This window comes from Perna viridis, chromosome 10, assembly GCF_037379345.1.
Source record: "Perna viridis isolate PV_CMFRI_1.1 ecotype Kerala chromosome 10, ASM3737934v1, whole genome shotgun sequence".
Taxonomy (NCBI): Eukaryota; Metazoa; Mollusca; class Bivalvia; order Mytilida; family Mytilidae; genus Perna; species Perna viridis.
In genome coordinates, this window is record NC_142454.1 from 34005101 (window position 1) to 34019819 (window position 14719).

Consider the following 14719-nt stretch of genomic DNA (forward strand, 5'->3'; position numbering starts at 1 on the left):
AATGTACAAAATTCCTTAATGGTAGAGTGTAATGTGCTGTTCTGAAAAAAATGAAAATACATTCTACAGAAATTATAAAAATCCTTCTGAGTATTTTGAAGTTATTATTCATATAGTAATCACTTATTCTGTCCACCAGTCTGTGTGTCTGTTACACTTTTCTGTAAGATTATTGTTTTCTTCTATTAGGGAAAGATGAGATATTTGGACTTGTCTCCCCTTTCAAGGTTTCTCGCAGATCTAGTTCCTGTTTAATGTACAACTTGAAAGAAAATTTTTGGTGATGGACAATGGAAATTTTCAAAACAGATTTCTCAGCTTCTATTGGAGTTTGGTGTATCTACTTCCGGTTTACCATAAACTTTTTTCTAGTAATTTTTCTAGGTGATGTAACAAATTTTCAGTTTCAATTGGAGGGAATGCTTAAATATCTGGTGTATTGCTTTGGCATGATAACTTGACCTTATGTTTAAAGTCTCATAACGAAGACTTTAAAAAGTCATGCTTTTCATTCAATCAAACACATAAATTATAGACAAAAGTGTACCATAATATATCATCAAGGAGATGACTGATGGATCCGTCAACATGATTTCATAATAGATATATTAATAATAAAGAGAATTCTAAATGATTCATCATGTAAATCACATAAATCAATGTTTTATTGGTTAAAAATTTCCTGAGTTCATCTGTCTCCTAAGTACCATTAAACTCCATATGGATGAGATCTGCAAAAGTATACAATAACTTAAATGGAACTGCTTGGTTAAGCAATATAATAAATACAATGATAGTCAGTAAAAATACAAGAAACTGAAAATACATACATACAGTTTATATTATACAACATTTCTTTTAAAGTACAGGTGAAGAAACTATAAATTCATGTGTCAAATTCTAAAAATAAAAATAGTCTGCTAACATCAAGAGTCAGTCATAAGGGTGTGTTCCCATTTCGCCTTAGCTGTGAATTTCAGGTAAAAAAGGTAAAAAAGTACTAAGGCGAAATGGGAATTTACAATAAATCCATTATAAAAACACAGTTATTAATTTATGGCATGTTTTGATAACTAAATAAACATAATTAAGAACACATTTAATTTTTCTTTACTTTTTTGTATATTTTAATGTGATTTTATACATTTTTTGCATATTTTTCTGCATAAAACATTTCTATGTTGAAAGTATTTTTATTTCCAGTGAAATAAATATAATTATGATTAAATAGTCATTTTTTCTTCAAAATATTAAGATTTTATTTGAATTATTTATGTTCTTATTTAATTAAATGCAGAATTCAGAATTATATTTTAGATTTATTGTAAATTTTCTAAGTTTACCATAATACATTTAATCATATTTAATTAAATAAAAAATAAATTTCACAAAAAGCCTAAAATAATATAATTAGAATATTTATTAAGGACAATATTAATCATCAATTATCTAAATTAAAATTCTGATTTCAAAACTTGTTTAGAGCTTCTATGATAATTATGAAATAAGCACAATTTCTAAAGAACTGAATCACCTTGTAAGCTTGCTTTAAGCTTTGACACTGTTCTTATTAGAATCATATAAATTATAATTAATTGAGAACAGTTCAGAATGCCAACATTTGGTATAAATACCCAACACCTACCAACCAAAACATCAGTTAAGCAAATAGCAATGGCTGGAGTGCTACTACACGTTGACTTTATAGAGAGCAGTAGAGGAGGCAGACATCTACTATGGAATGGTTACACATATAGACAGAACAATAAGAGAGACACATGGATATCATGGAAATGTATCCAAGCAACTTGCAGAGCTATTATGTGTACTCGAGATGACGTCCCACACAATAACCTACCAAACCAGGCAGCAATTGAAGGTATGATAAATCCAGTTAGAAATATAGTAAACTTTTGTAACGATGAAAAATGAAGGATAAAGAATAAAGGGCTATTGAGTAAATGTACAGTTTAGAGATACAGATTAGATAACAGTTTAGTGACAATTTAGTGCTATGAACTTTATGAGTTTTGTGATCATATTGTGATATTGTTTTATTCAGATGAACATTCTTCATGATTATTAATGCACTATAAAATAGTAAACACTATTGTGCTAATTTTAGTAATGAACTATTGTGCTTTCTTTTGTCACTGTTTGTGAAAATATTCCATTTTGCTTATTTATTTAGCTTATTGTTTTCCAATGACAAGTTTTGATGTAATTTTGTTTGTGTTCAATTATGATTATGAATGAGTATGAGAATGATATATGCTTTTGAATGGATTTTGTTATGCTATCTATCTATCACATTAATTACATGCTGATAAAGCACAGAAATTGTTACTTTAGTTATTTTGTGCCTATATGAAGTTGAATAAGATATGGTGATATAAATAAAATCTTGAACACTTAAAAAACATATAAACATTACACAAAAATATACAATTACATTTGTATTAAACAACAAATTAACAAATTAAATCTATGTTTATATAGTTGTATAAACACTAATTACTCTTGATTAGATGTTTACATAGGTTCCCATTTCGCCTTAGTTTATACAAAATTGTACTAAGGCGAAATGGGAATATTTTTTAGTATAAGAATTCAGAGCTAAGGCGAAATGGGAACAAGCCATCATGAGTACTTGATATTACATGTATATGTATTTTCTGTTCAAAACAAAGGATAAAAATCTTTAGTACACACAGTCATTTCTATGGTAAATTTTGGGGGTTTGCTTTCACTAAAAATTATTAGTCTGCAAACATCAAGAGTCAGTCATAAATTCTTGATATTACATGTATGTATTTTTCCTTTAGAACAAAGGGTAACAAGAGGGTCCCAGGAGCCTGAATCACTCACCTGGTAAAATTTTTCTTTCAAAAAGACACAACTATTTGCCAAGGAATCGTCCCAAAACTTTGCTCACCATAAACTATTGTAGGCCTTATAATAAGGATCATTTCAGCAACAGAATGTTTCATTCTATCTATCATAGTCAGATACTGGCTGAAAACAGTCATTTTTCACCTTTCAAGGACAATAACTCTTACATGGAGTCATCAAACAACTTTGATCCCTAAAGACATTTGTGGGCCTTATGAAAGTTTTCATTTCAGCAATTAAAGAATTTGGCTAAACCTAATGGTTTTGGAGATATATGTGAAAACTACTGTCTGACCCCTATGTTCTATTTTCAGTAACAGTGGACATGTTTTTCAACAGATTGAAAATTCCCACATCAATTCTATGCAGGATACCCCAAGGAACACTCATACAAGTTTGGTTCCAATTGGTCAAGTAGTGTCAGAGGAAAATATTTTTGAAAGAAAAAACATTAAAAATAGCAGAAAAAACTTTGAAAAAGGGCAGAAACTCCAACATGGCTAAACAGATTAACACGAAAATTTGACCACAGATATATCTCATCATGCTAAACACTTTTACCCTGTCAGAATTTGGCTAAACTTTATGGTTTTGGAGATAAATAGGAAAAACTACTGTCTGACCCCTATGTTATATTTTTAGTGACAGCATCCATGTTTTTTGACAAATAAAAAATCCCCCACACCAGTTCTATGAAGGATACCCTAAGGAACATTTGTATTAAGTTTGGTTCCAATTGGTCAAGTAGTGTCAGAGGAGAAGAGTTTTGAAAAATTGTTAATGACAACGATGGACGCCAAGTGATGGCAATAGCTCACATGGCCTATGGTGAGGTGAGCTAAAAATCTTAAGCCCACATTGTCTAACGTATATTTTGTGGGTTTGCTCTCAACTGCTACAGTCATCTGTTGTTTCTGTCATGACTTTATTTAAACCTCATCTTTGACCTTTGACATTACATTTTTGAATAACCATGCTTTTATTTGATTTCACTTTTCTACAGACTTCAATATATTAATGTTTTAATGGCACTGTCACTGTTCCATAACTTGGTTGACACAAAATACACATTTCTGTTACAGATAATATATAACCTAAAATTACCTGAATCTTTGATTTGAAAGTAACCAACCCCTGACAGTTGGAATCAGTAACCCACCAAGTAATATCTGTGTAGGGTGATATATCAAAAGGGGAGCAGTTATTACTGACAGTCCAGGACTGGAACTGAACAGGATCTTTATTATTGGAATTCCTGTAACAATAAAATATTGGTCATGAAATTGATAATGAATACTTTAACATTGTACGAATTCGTGACATTTTTCACTATTGGCATCATCTAAAAGGTTGATTTCAACAATCATTAGCACAGTCAGTTCAAATAATAGGGACACATATACTGCTTAATTTAAAGCATAGAAAATATCTATGTTTTAACATGATTTCTTTTCATTTTTTAATTAATTTATACCTATGTTTTTGGAACTTCTTTCAACATATCTTTACCAGAGTTTCTGGTATTCTATGGTATTAATATCAACTTACCTAGAGTTAATGATTTATGTGTACAACAAAACAATATGGCCAATACATCAGATGGTGAAAACACTTTACACACTTGTGTTGTAAAAACAAACAAACTTAACAACAGAACACATTGGATTATCACAACTGAAAATATATAACAATCATTATAAAATAACAGTAAACACACACGTTGTCAAAACTGATGGTCTTGTTATACATGTATGGTATTCATTAGTAAAAGTAATCATCAATAATCATATACATTTCAAGTTTCTCTAAAATGAGACCATCCTTAAGTCTTGGCAAATTGTAAAAGTACATTAAGTGAAAATGATTACTCCTTAAATAACAAATCAGATGCAAACCATTTAGAAATCATTTTAATCATGGCATATATTAGTAATATATACTGATGAATAATTGCCAAGACCAAAATAATGAAATTTTTTACTAGGTCTCATCAGATTAACCTTCCACAACATTATGGATACTGATTTAATTACATACATGTACAATTTAATCATACAATCTACTTACCTAAAAATATAACAGATAAAAGGCTAAAGAAATCAATGCTGATTGTAGAATTGGCAAAGGTATCACAGAATGTTGTATATATAATCACCAATAGTATACAGCTGAAATGACAAAAAAATGTTTTAAATATTATTTTTCATTTTCTACTTGCAATGCTTTAATCTACATTTAAACAAACACAAATAATTTTCAACACTCCATAGACATATCATCACAGACTGCAGATCTTGGTATTCTATGTTTTGTACATGTGATATAGGGCTTTATCTCTACCATTTAATGAACACTTCTGATAATAATTTTAACTTTATATATAGAGAAGGATTGATATCCTATATATGTAATGGTTAAAGCTCGCTCATCACAAATGATTTATGTTATTCGAAAGTGTTTGTTTAAACTTTGAATAAAGGTCCAGAGCTAGTGTTCAAGGAATGCTTGCATATTCCTGTTGATTGAGACACCACCAATATAGCAACATAGTGGTACATTATCAACAATGTCATTACTTCTATTGTCATGCCTCTCACATGAGTTTGTATGAAGACTTTCTCATCTATATACTTGGAACACAAAATTATGAAACTGATGTATAATATGACATATATTCAAGTGCAGGCTTTTTTTTCAGTTTTAGAGGAAAATAGCAAGTAAAATTTCATGCTTTAACAGATCATACACAAAAATGTGTATAAATAAACGTCCTAATTTAAAAACAAGATTTTCAGAAAAAAAAGTAATTTCTAATTGACAAACAATGAACCATGATGTGTAAAAAATGGTGTCTTTTTGGGCATTGCAAGGGACATTTGAATTAATCAGTAACATGATCTTTTGCTTTAATTCGGTCAAAGAAAGAAATAAGGAATAACAACAAAATATATTTATATATCACGAAAATGCCCAATGCTAGACTTTATCCTGGGTAAGAAAGATATCCTTCATGAAGTGATATTTGTGGTGCCACATGCTACCTTTTAATAAATTTTATGATCGGCATTCAAGCTGAGGGATCATATATCGACAACTCTTTCATTTTTCAAAGTGATTCCTAATAAAGGTGTCATAATGAATTGCCAAGTAAACAATCTTAACCCGTAATTGGCCTTTTGAAGTTGATTTTACATTTATTAAGACAAAGACCTGAAGGGAAATGTGACTTAATGTTTTAACACTGATTTCCTGATGGATTAATCATTTTTGAAAGATCAAATACTCCAACTTTTAATGAAAATTTTTGCTGTCCAATTTCAACAGTTTTAATGTTACCATGATCATAGCAAAAATCAAACACATAAAAAAAACACGATATACAGTATATTATTATTCTGACTAGGGAAGATCTTTTAATGTGAATTTGACTATTATATCTTGTTTCTAATATAATTTTAGGCTTTGCCTATGAGGGTACTCAAATACACAGAAAAATCTGCAAACTGAAAATTAATTTTGCCTGAACACTGTTAGCTAGGCATATATCAACTACAAACTAGAAGCCCTCTTTGTCACAGGAGCCTCCACATCATTTGTTAGTAGTGATTTTTTATTAGTAAATCAAATGTGTCTGTAAGACATTAATGATGCCCCCGCTAGCTAGATTTGCCAAATTAAGAACATGTTTATTTTTGTATGAAGACATGGTTTGCAGATTCAGAAAGGTTATGTACTGTTGGTAGATGCAGTAAATATTTGGTATGTTGGGCTAAGCACTGCAAGAATATTTGCGATGAGGAAAAGAGGACTGATGGAAGGACTGACGGACAAAAATGTTAATACCAATAACAAATCCCAAACTTTGCTGCTTGGGTTATATTTCTGACAAAACTTCCTAAGTCCAATTATCACCAGTTCCGTAATATTCCACAAGAATCAAGATCCTATGACCTTGCACTCAATCATTATACATAGAAACATCCTGCAAAAAATATTTTAGATGTAGTTCCAAAACTACAGGAGGAGATAGCAGGACAAGCCATATAGCCCTATTTCTGATGAAAATGACTAAGTCTAACTATAACCAATTTCCACAACATTTCATGAAAGTCAAAATCCTTTGACCCTTCATCATGTGTAGAAATATCCTGTCAAATATTTTAGATGTAGTTAAAAAACTGTATGAGGAGATAGCCGGACAAGCAATGATCATGTGTAATCCAGATGGACGGGTGGATGGATGGACAAGGGGTAAATCAATAAGCCTCACGACTGTTTGTTGCGGGGGCATAAAAAGAAAGATAAACTTTACCTGCCTATACTTGAAAATGGAATATGTTTTCTTTCTAACCATGTCTTTAGATGTGGCCTCCAAATCTGTCCTAGGATCAATGGGAATACAACAGTGAACGACAGCTGTGTGAATATACTCATAACAGGTACATCAACTAGGTCACCTATCTTATGAAATAATAACATATAATATGATGAAATATCTCTTATTTAGAAAATGACTGTTAAAAGTTGTGATAAATTATGATTTCTTGTCCTATGGCAGATATTTCATGCATTTCAGGACAAGAATGACTGACCAGTCAAACAGACCCTGCTATATACTAGTCAGACATGTTGAGCCATATCTTTATTGTACAGAAGCAATAGCTTACAGGTAGGCATGCCATCCCACTCAGACACATTATTCTGACTCCAAGCTATGCTTGGCACAGAAGCAGGAACTACCAATTTTAAGGTCTTAGGGGTGACTCAGCTGGGAATCAAATCCACATACTCTATTAATTGATGAAAGCACCACCAGGGCAGTTGTTAAATGTTATGTGTACAATGTATGTTAGCTCACCAAAAACAATGACTGTAAGTGCTATTTTTGACTTGGATTGATTGATTGTTGGGGTTTAACTCCCAAACAGCAATAATTCAGCTCTATTCAGGTGATCAACATCAAATGGATGATAAAATGAACTTGAAATGATGATGAAATAAAAATGGGATGGGAGACCAGGATAATAAGGTCGACAAATTTTGATTGCCACTGGAAATAGGGAGAGTGGGTATGGTTGGGCAATTTAGCCTCCTGTGGCAGAGCCCAATGGTTCCAACTCTGAGAGATTACCACAGAAAGGTTCTTTAATATGCGAGGAATGTGGCATTTTTTCCAACACATTGCACCACTATGGTTTGCGATCAGGTTTTTTCTGTATTATGGCCTGACAACACCATCATGTAACATGCCAGGGGTACCCCATTCCAAACACCTGCGGCACACAACCCAGTTTCGCTGTGGGCAAAAAACCCTAGCCCCCAGCCAGGGTTCTGAGCAATATTGAGTCACCTTTTTACGACAAGCTTAGTGATGCTTGTGGACCTATTCTTTTGACACCCGGACCCGCACGGGGCACTTTTGAGAGAAAACGAACAGTTTCAAGGATCATAATATTCTAATATTGCTATCTCTACAGTTCAAAAACAATAACCAGCTACTTAAAAGAAAAAATCATCACAGATGAAATGTTATAATTTAACAATAATTTTTCCACTGATCATCATGAAACTATTATGTGAACAAAGAAGACAGAATATCTGTGTATCACTACAACAGATAATATATTGGTAAACATTATTACATGTAAATGTACCATCTGTAAAACTATGGAAGCTTAGGACAAAATGTAAATGTTGCTTTATATTTGTAATACATACCACATAAAGAACTAACATTGGAGTCATGAATATGCCCTGTTAAAAGAGAGTGTATTAGATTTCAATACATGTACTACAAAAAAAAGCCTGAACATACCTCGATTAATGTTTTAAACTTCTATATAAACCAAGAATATTTTTTAGATCCTTAATATAAGATTAAAATAAGTTTTTGAAATACATTTATTTTGTATTTTTGTCAGATCTTGCATTGTTGTTTTCATTTACTGTCATCAATTCTCTTAGTTACTCTATTGAATACTACTACATTTTTACATGGTTTTTTTTTATCTCAATCCTTTTTAGTGACTCAATATCCCTACAAATATCTAAACTTACCAAGAAACTTCCAAAGGCAGAGTTAAAGATTGCAGCTGCCTAAAAAAAGTAAAGGTGTAGAAATGAACTTTTCTATAAGTGGAAGTTGAATTTTATTTTGTCAGCAAAATGACTTTTCTGTATTGTTATTCTGATTGTAGGTATACCATGAGCTTTTAAAATTAATGTTTAAAGCATAATGTCTAGCAAGAGACACATACTTAACCAGATTGAATTATACTTTATACTGCACATACATGTATAGGTACATGTACTTTGGTTAAAAGATTTACAGGCATTTTACAAAAAAACCCTATAGAATTCAACCTAGAGAAAGTTGATCAAGTGAAAGGTGATTACAGATACCCCACCATTTCTCAATTTTTTTGTGAAAAAGGTCTATAACCTGTGAATAAATTTTGAACTAAATATATAGGTTCATAGTAGCAAAATGTTGTGTAAGTTATCAAAATACATAAATATAGGCATAGGAGCATTTACAAACCATTGCTGAAAAAAAAAATCAATTTCAAAGGGAGGTAACTCACATTATTAGCTGGTTAAAGAGATTCATGTGTGCAACCTTTTTGTATAAATTTAATCAGTATCTATAGAGAAGTGTATGACTGATATCAACTACAAGTTTGATGGATGAACACAAGGATGCCTGGCATTTCTAAGTTGCAGTGTCACATTGTAGTATGGGACAAATATTATCTGGAAACATAAGTTTGACTGATATTTGCATTGTCAAGTGGGCTATCAAAACATACATGTATTGAAAGAACTTACTACATTTCCTCCAACAGCTTTAGTAAGGATTACTGCTGAGGAAACTGGTGGAGGCATACATCCTAAAACTTGTAACCTGAAATCAGTAGAAGAAATAGACTAGACAAAATACATCAAAATGTTTAATAATCAGATGTTGATTTCACAAAAATTTGTAAGTAAACTATTTTAGTAACAACACTAAGTTTCTGTTACTGTACTGCAAAAATTTAGAACATGGAGAGTTTAATAGAGAATGTGTATTGTACTTGTAAATGTTAATTGCTTGTTCTGTTCTTAAGTACAGAACTGTCTCGGAGGCTATTAATAATATCTTGAATCTTGAAAAGGCTATTATAGTATCTACACATAGATTATAGACTATTAGTATTAACTTTTTCATGCAGGGTTAGATCACCAGCCTAAATTTTTAATTAAAAGAACGAAACTCATACTGGTATATATGTATATACAAACATTTTATTCTGTCCATTCGTTGAATGGTTTCCCTGCTGTTTATGCTGGGAGTCATGACATCTCTCTTTAAAATGAATCAAATGGTAAAAAAGATATATACATCATATTCTATAGATTTTAGATTTTTAGCCCTTTTAACACCAAGTTACAGTGTGATTATCATAGGAAACGTATGATATTAAAATCTTACCCTTCCAAAAGAAGACTATCATATGGTGAGGATGACAATAGTTCAACAAGTATCCACATTAAAATTGGAAAGAAGATGAATGTAAAACACTGTATGAAGATGTGTATTCTGCATTGTAATACAGCTTTTGTCAAGTCCTGAAATACACAAAAAAAATAACCACGTAGGATAAAAGTGGCATGTCACAAAACTCATAATTATAGGAGAACTCATTCATTGAAACAATTCTAAGCTAAATCTATACATTTCATTCAATTTGTCCGAGCTGACAACCACCAATGAATAAATTAAAAAAGTGCCTTCCCTATGTACTTGCACCTCATAAGTTTTACTTACATAAATATGTTTCTTTAAACTTTATCACTTCTTTGTCCAAGTAGCATAGAATGGAATAGTGTTACTGTGAAGTGCATTTAATTGCAAATATTAATGTACATGGTTTATCAAAAGTATTTCATCATGACATAACCATTTTTAAATAATATTCTTACATTTCATTGTGAATTTGAATTTGTGGTTTGATTTCCACACAAAAACCACATAAAAAATTATATCCCATTATTTTAGTGTATCTTTTTTTAAACTTTGCCTTGCTCTTAAATTTCATATATTCTTACCTAAAATGCACACCAAAAATAAAACAAGAGGCTCTGAAGAGTTAGAATCACTCATTGTTGCCTTTCAATGGTAATAACTTAATAAGGCTTCAATCAAATGAAGAACTTTGAAGAGTTCTTCTCTTTCTACTTTTTTAAATTATTTTTCCTTGAAATTAGTGGTTTACTTATACGTAAATAGACTTAATGTGGCAACCGTATTTGTGGCTAAATCAATATAATCGACAAAAATTTTATAGCCGATGTTGGCAAAATTTTTAAGCTTATCTGCTTAGTGTTTCAAAAAAGTTAATGCTGACAACGATGGATGCCAAGTGATTACAATAGCTCACATGAACCTGGTGTGCTGAAAAAAACTTACCTCAGTTTTGATTGAAAGTCCACTGTTAAAAAATATAATAGAAACTGCTACATATTTTACAGTAAGTTCAGGTTTTAATATACCTAAAATAAAAATATCCATTAATTACTCATATCTTCCTCTCTGTGTATAAAGTAATCCAATTATGTACATATATATTTATCATTTTCATTTATGTAAACATAAAATGCAATAAAAGATTGAATTTAGTCACCTCACTGAATAAATATTGACAAAAATATGAAAGTGTCAAAACAGAAGGACAATTCAGATACATCAGAATCTAAAACATGGCCATAACATAATAACATTAAACAGTCAAAACCCACATACATAATGCAGACAACAGAATATACGCAATTAAATATATAAACTGATGAAGATAGGAAAACAAGACATCAGAAACAAAAACCAAAGCAATTGCAATATGAAAACTTAGTAAATACAAGCCACTTGCATTTAGCTTGCATTTAAAAGTAAAGTGGAGATTGAAGTATAAGCTTATAATTTGAATCTGGTAAAATGTCATACCTATCTATTCATACTCATTATGTTTAAAAAGTGCAAGAGAGCTTATGTTAAAACTTCTAGTAGATAGATTTTCCTAGTTTTTCTCAAAGATGACCTTGAATGTACATACTTCAGAATTGTAAATAAAAAAAACATAGGTCACCGAACTTGATTTTGAGATAATCAAGCCTTAATAAAGGCTATTTTTTTTAAAAATATCTTATATGGATTCTGAAAGGAATTTTAATTATTTCATGTACTTTTAAAAAAACTGGTACATAAAATTTCTTATAAATTTATATTAAGAACAACTAATTGACATTCTTTCATATTTCAAAAAGAAAATTGAGGTCACTGAACTCTTTTCTAGCAACATTAAAAAACTGTAACTACCATTACATTTCTATAGAAAATTTTACCTTCCTTTGAAAAGTGGTTTTTACAATTCACATTTGTAATTTTTATGTATAAAATTATTTTTTAATATTTTGAACATATTTATTACACTAGTACTTTTAGTTGATATGGCCAAAAACTTTTGCAAGATGACAGAAAAGAATGCTTTGTGTAATAGGTGTTTTCTACAAGACTAGTGCCTTAATTGTTGACTTGTACACATTTGCATTCATTCATAGACAATAAATAAAACTTTTTATAACCAAATAATAGAAGATGAAGTCCTTATAATGGTATTTAATGAGAAATAATGTCATAGCTTTTGAAAACACTGTGTCCAATTTCATTCTGACAAGGAGAGACATCTTGCGAAAACTTCCAATTCAAAGTTCGGTATTTTTGTATCTTCTTCATTAAAAAGCCTTAATTTTATGGTCTTCAAAAATTATTTAAATTCAGATACTTTTTTTGTTTCCCATATGTCATTAGAGTAGGCCTTTCTGGCTTCAGCCAGAAAATCTGAAGGATAAACATTAAGTTACACCAGTCTCACAAATAAGCAACAAAAAGTGTCAAGGGACATAACCAGCACGATTTTTAGAAAAAGCGACAGGGGAAAAATAGAGACAAGAAGACTATTAACATATCTACATTTTCAACTTCATCCTCTTACAGGTTATACCTGAATAATATTAATTAGCATGACATTAGTTCATCTGTTTTTTTGTAACATTTATTGAATTAGCCTCTTCAGACACAAGGAGTTCAAATATCCTAGGAAATTTCCTCAGCAAAACTTCAAATTTTTATTTTTTTCATTTATACATGTGAACCTACCGGCTGTAGTTCAATTCTACAAGCATTAGAATCTTCCCACCGTTCTTCCATTGAATCAGAAAATCTACCACTTTCCAAAAATTGTACCGTACAAAAATTTTGGTTGCAATTTTTTTTTTATTTACTGAAAGAAAAAGGCTGAGAGATCAAACATAACAATTCAGGTTGATCTCACAGAACATGTTAATTAGGGTCATAAACAGTAATTTAGAGCTTTAGTGGTTATCTACGAGACGTAATTTAAAAGGTGTGATAATTATATAACACCAGGATTATCCAAGTGTTAGTGGCATACGCTTAAATGATTGACAATTTATTACCACAGATTAGGGCTCATCCAGTCATTGTGTAAATATTGATGCAGGACATTTGATCTTTTGATGGTTAAGGAAACACTGAACAGGCATCCACTGAAAATGAAATCGACTCAAAGTATGGCTTTTTATTATCCAAGCCAATGGATGAACTATGTGACTTTTCCAATTTGGAGCACCCTCGTCAACCGTCAAAGAGTTGAAACGAAATATTTCACCTTCAGTATCTCCTCCCAAGAAAGCAAAGTACTTTTCCAAATTCAATGCAGGATGAAAGTCCGAGTTTAAGTGGTTCCAAACCAGTAATGACTATTTGAAATGAAATCATTTTGATGCACACATATATTTATGTAACAGGAGCTATTGTAGTCACATTTGTTAAATGAAAATTATTTAATTAATAGTAGCTTTAGTGATGATGACATTTTTAAATGAAAATTACTTACTTTACAGTAGCTATAGTGATAATGACATTTTTAAATGAAAATTATTTATTTAATAGTAGCTATAGTGATGATGACATTTTTAAACTAAAATAATTTAATTTATAGTACCTATAGTGATGATGACATTTTTAAATGAAAATTATTTAATTTATATTAGATATAGTAATGATGATACTTTTAAAATGGAAGTTATTTTGATAAAGATTTTTATCATTATGATGTTTTTGTTATTAAAATATTGTCATTAAAATAAAATCATTAAATTCTTCCAAGTGTTAGTCCATCAATAGTGTCATTTGAACTTTTCAAATAGAATAATTAGAATTTTTCCTCAAAGAAACATACCGAATGCAAGGTTTTCAATAAGTTTCAGACATATTTGATTAGCTAGGATTGAGAAAAAAATGCCGATAATTGATAAAAAAAAAACCTCCAGTTTTCAAACCAAATTCCCAGCTGAAGAATGACACTTCTTCTCTTTTGAAGGAATAACTTTATTAAATGTATGTTCATTTATTATTCCTTTATTTTCTTGTCTACTTTTTTGTAGTCAGCATATAAATTAAATACCTCCTTTTGCTCCTATGTAAGGGAATAGTTTGGCAAAACAAATGACAAAAACAATGCCAACTAAGAACCAATTTTTCCTCAGAACTGGAGGTAAAACCATTGGTGATAAAAAAAGAGTTTTGTTCAATCAAATGGATTTGTTAAGACAATTTGAATTGACAGTGTATGACATGATTTGAAACTTCAAATTTCCCTGGGTAAACCACGTCGGCGGAAGTGACTTACAACACCCAAGGTGTCTTTTCTTTCGCATAGAAATAGTCATCAATACTTTCGATTTTCGGCTTCGTATGAGATGTTTA

The 14719-nt window shown here is 30.6% G+C and overlaps 1 protein-coding gene across 5 annotated transcripts; it reads right to left on the minus strand.

Annotated features, from left to right (window-relative positions):
• Nucleotides 1–647: 647 nt before the first annotated feature.
• LOC148605519 (sodium/bile acid cotransporter 7-like) lies at nucleotides 648–14639 on the minus strand. 5 transcript variants are annotated; one of them, XM_088550374.1, is made up of 13 exons: nucleotides 14418–14638; nucleotides 13408–13710; nucleotides 11345–11427; nucleotides 10703–10766; nucleotides 10367–10503; nucleotides 9721–9796; nucleotides 8950–8988; nucleotides 8611–8646; nucleotides 7205–7353; nucleotides 4960–5060; nucleotides 4441–4566; nucleotides 3997–4147; nucleotides 648–731 (listed from the first exon to the last, which is right to left on the minus strand). In XM_088550374.1, the coding sequence occupies exons 5-13, from the start codon at nucleotides 10423–10425 to the stop codon at nucleotides 710–712; spliced, it is 759 nt and encodes a 252-aa protein (XP_088406500.1). In that variant the 5' UTR covers nucleotides 10426–10503; nucleotides 10703–10766; nucleotides 11345–11427; nucleotides 13408–13710; nucleotides 14418–14638; the 3' UTR covers nucleotides 648–709. The 5 variants fall into 5 exon arrangements, with proteins under 5 accessions (XP_088406500.1, XP_088406498.1, XP_088406499.1 ...); XM_088550372.1 differs by lacking the exon at nucleotides 10703–10766 and having other exon boundaries at nucleotides 13408–13497; XM_088550373.1 differs by lacking the exon at nucleotides 10703–10766 and having other exon boundaries at nucleotides 13411–13710.
• Nucleotides 14640–14719: the final 80 nt, after the last annotated feature.

Bases quoted from the DNA above. Each gene is read 5' to 3' on its own strand.
- LOC148605519 (XM_088550370.1), bottom strand. From the start codon at position 14,517: ATGGTTTTACCTCCAGTTCTGAGGAAAAATTGGTTCTTAGTTGGCATT. The intron at 9,797-10,366 runs GTAAGATTTTAA...TACTGATTTCAG, and splicing joins GATAGTCTTCTTTTGGAAGG to GTTACAAGTTTTAGGATGTA. The intron at 8,647-8,949 runs GTAAGTTTAGAT...CTCTTTTAACAG, and splicing joins CTGCCTTTGGAAGTTTCTTG to GGCATATTCATGACTCCAAT.